At 42.5% G+C, this 3044-nt stretch overlaps 1 protein-coding gene across 1 annotated transcript in view; it reads left to right on the top strand.

Moving 5' to 3' along the window:
* Positions 1–3038, top strand: part of LOC108667536 (vesicle-fusing ATPase 2-like) — a gene marked incomplete at its 3' end in the record, with an annotated part of 59399 nt that extends 56361 nt beyond the window's left edge. Inside the window, exons 8-11 of the mRNA XM_047884088.1 lie at positions 44–203; positions 831–991; positions 2528–2674; positions 2911–3038. Coding sequence (XP_047740044.1) covers positions 44–203; positions 831–991; positions 2528–2674; positions 2911–3038 — 596 coding nt within the window. The remainder of the gene's footprint in view (positions 1–43; positions 204–830; positions 992–2527; positions 2675–2910) is intronic.
* Between the last annotated feature and the right edge of the window lie 6 nt (positions 3039–3044).

Raw genomic sequence — 3044 nt, 5'->3', positions numbered from 1 at the left:
TCTGCTGAGGTGATCCTAGTGACTTATTTGTGGGGTGATGAAGGTGCTGCGGGTGCCCTACATCAGGGAGGTGGAGGACGTCAGGATGGTGCTGGAGGAGTCCCAGGCCATGTCTTCTGCTGAGGTGATCCTAGTGACTTATTTGTGGGGTGATGAAGGTGCTGCGGGTGCTCTACATCAGGGAGGTGGAGGACGTCAGGATGGTGCTGGAGGAGTCCCAGGCCATGTCCTCTGCTGAAGTGAGCTCAGTAGTGGACGGGACATGACATGTTGCTGAGCGTCTGTTTTGTGATCTTTGATAAGTGGGCTTCGGTTGGGGCATTATAGGTGGCTGCAAGAGGCAATTGTAGCATGTGTAACTCAACCTTTGGGCTTGATACTGAATTTCTTCTGAGTTGCTGAATTCGTGATGGAGGATGATAGGTGAATAGCTTCTCAAGTAGTGTGAAAAGTCATTTCGCTAATATGGAAGAGTTAAGTAAATCTGTAATCGAGATTTGTATAAAAATATTTTTTAATTGAAGCCATTGACATAAGTGTATGTAACTTTGAATGTTCAGAGAAACTGATCGCGAATGAAAATTGAAATGTATAGAAAGCATCACAAATCGGTGATAAAATCAGGGACAGAATTATGATGCCAGGCAGCATAACCATAATTCCTTGGGTGCCATGATCTCGGGCGTTTATAACATTAAGGATTGTTTAGATGTAATCCATCCTAGTTATGCTGTGATTCTTTCGGTATGCATCAACTAAATGCTTCATAGCGAAATCTCTCTTCGAATGCTCAATCAATGGCCTTACCCCTGTCTCTTATACACATCTAGATGTGTATAAGAGACAGCTGCTGGAGGGCGCCCCTACGGCGGGCACATCGGCCCTGGCCGCTTACCTCGCCAAGAACAGCGACTTCCCCTCCGTCAAAGTGATCACCTCGAGCGAGATGGTTGGGTACACCGAGTCCTCCAAGTGCCTGCGTATCAAAAAGGTAATGTCTCAACAAAGTTGCAGCATGAATAAATATCACCTATATATATGTGTAAATTCACGAATCTTTACAATAATCTATAGATTATAGTGTTTTTATATTTGTACGCGTTTGCTGTCTCAGGTTTGTGCCGTTTGCAAGGCTACCTATACCCTAAACTTTATTTATATATGTAAGAGGAAGCAGTAAATTCGATCAATACTTGAGATTTTCTCTGAAATCTCAACTGCACGACTGCACAAATGAAATTATTACTTTTTATGACCGGCAAATCAACAAAAACATCATTCAACAATCAACATACATCGTCGTTTAAACATCAACAAACACCATATTAATATAACCCTAAGGAACACGATATAATAGGTACAGTATCTGTTAATATCTGATTGGTCTGCGCTGGTGTTGCCGTATGGTTGTGACGTCACGCTTGTTTGGTCGTGAGATGGCTTTGTGCTGCGCTCTGATTGGTTCGGGGAGCGCCGGTAGCCTACGTGGCGTGGGCTGGCTGTAACGTGACGCAAGGTGGCGGCAATGCTGTTGGGGACAGCAGTCTAGCGTGAACCATGATAGGGTGAGCATCTTGCGAGCTTGTGCTATTAACAGTATCAACAGATACAGTTGGATATAAACATGACACTAGAACATTATCCGTACCTCAGCAGTTGCTGAATTACACTCACAAATCCTTGCACGTAACCCAAGGCAAGTCCGCAGAGAATCTGCACACTGCTACGGGAACGTCTACCCGCTCTCCTAATTCTAAATTCAACACATTGGTTCCTCTGATCTCTTTCTTCTTATAGTTGTCTCAACTTGTCTGAGAAATCCCGAATAAGATCCATAAAAAGTTATTGTTTAAGAAGCTTTATTCAGTTAAGCGAAATTTCCTCTATCGATAAATTTATATTGTCCACGTTTTTTCATTTATTGTCCAATTATATTAACATGCTTTTAAACTAAAATTTCTCTCATAATCGCATTAATCTCTTACATTATGTTCATTATTCAGAAAATGTATTCTGATCATCAGTCTTATTTAATGCATAATAATAACAATGTATTGGACCACATTACTAAGCTTATTACCATATAAATAGTGAATGCAGTGACCGTCTGTTTCGTTCTCCGGCACGGTAACTAGACAATAGGTATGACGCTAGCGCGCTCTCGTCACGGAAATTCAAACGTTTAACTGGCATAAAACGCTAAATAAAAACGTTCCTGAGGCGAGAGTTGATTTTGATCTAAAGTTGATTTTGATCAACTACAATCATTGTTGCTTGCATTTCACATTCTATAAAGTTCGAGCAGACCAAGTCTGTTATGGTCCTAATAATTACTGAATGTTTATTTAAGGCTAAAGTATCTGTTGAGTTTTCAGGTTTTATGTTTTTTTTTCTCTTTCCATCAGGGTTTGCGTTATTTTTCACGTTTAGCTATCTTTCCGTGATCTTTATTTTGTTTGAGGTAGTTGACTGTATTCGCAAGTGTTGTACCAAGTTCTTGCTTGCTAATGTGAAGGTTTCGTTTCAGATGTTTGACGACGCGTATAGGTCGGAGCTGAGCTGCATCTTCATGAACGACCTGGAACAGCTGATGGGCTACTCCCCCATAGGCCCGCGCTACCAGTCCATTGTGCTCGACGCCATGTACTCGCTTCTGTCGTCCTCGCCTCCTAAGGTCAGTGGTAGAACTGGTCCTAACAGAAAGGCAGTATAAATAGTATATACATGATGTGCTGTATTTAATACCCCGCACTAATTCTCAGTAAACAACATGACGTTTATAAGCGCCACAACAAATTGAGTTTAGTATTATTAGCCTTTGGCTGCTCGAGGAACGGTGTTGTAATTCTTATCATGTATAACATAGATATTTTTATATTGGATGGGGTTGTAATGAGTGAACCACCCCAGGGTCGGAAGCTGCTGGTGATCTGCACGAGCAAGAGGCGAGAGGTGCTGGAGGAGCTGGGGCTGCTGCCGATGTTCACGGCGGTGCTGCGGGTGCCCTACATCAGGGAGGTGGAGGACGTCAGGATGGTGCTGGA

This window comes from Hyalella azteca, unplaced genomic scaffold, assembly GCF_000764305.2.
Source record: "Hyalella azteca isolate HAZT.00-mixed unplaced genomic scaffold, Hazt_2.0.2 contig1810, whole genome shotgun sequence".
Lineage (NCBI taxonomy): Eukaryota > Metazoa > Arthropoda > Malacostraca > Amphipoda > Hyalellidae > Hyalella > Hyalella azteca.
Note: the sequence above shows the minus strand (reverse complement) of the source record. Positions and strands in the feature narration are given on the sequence as shown.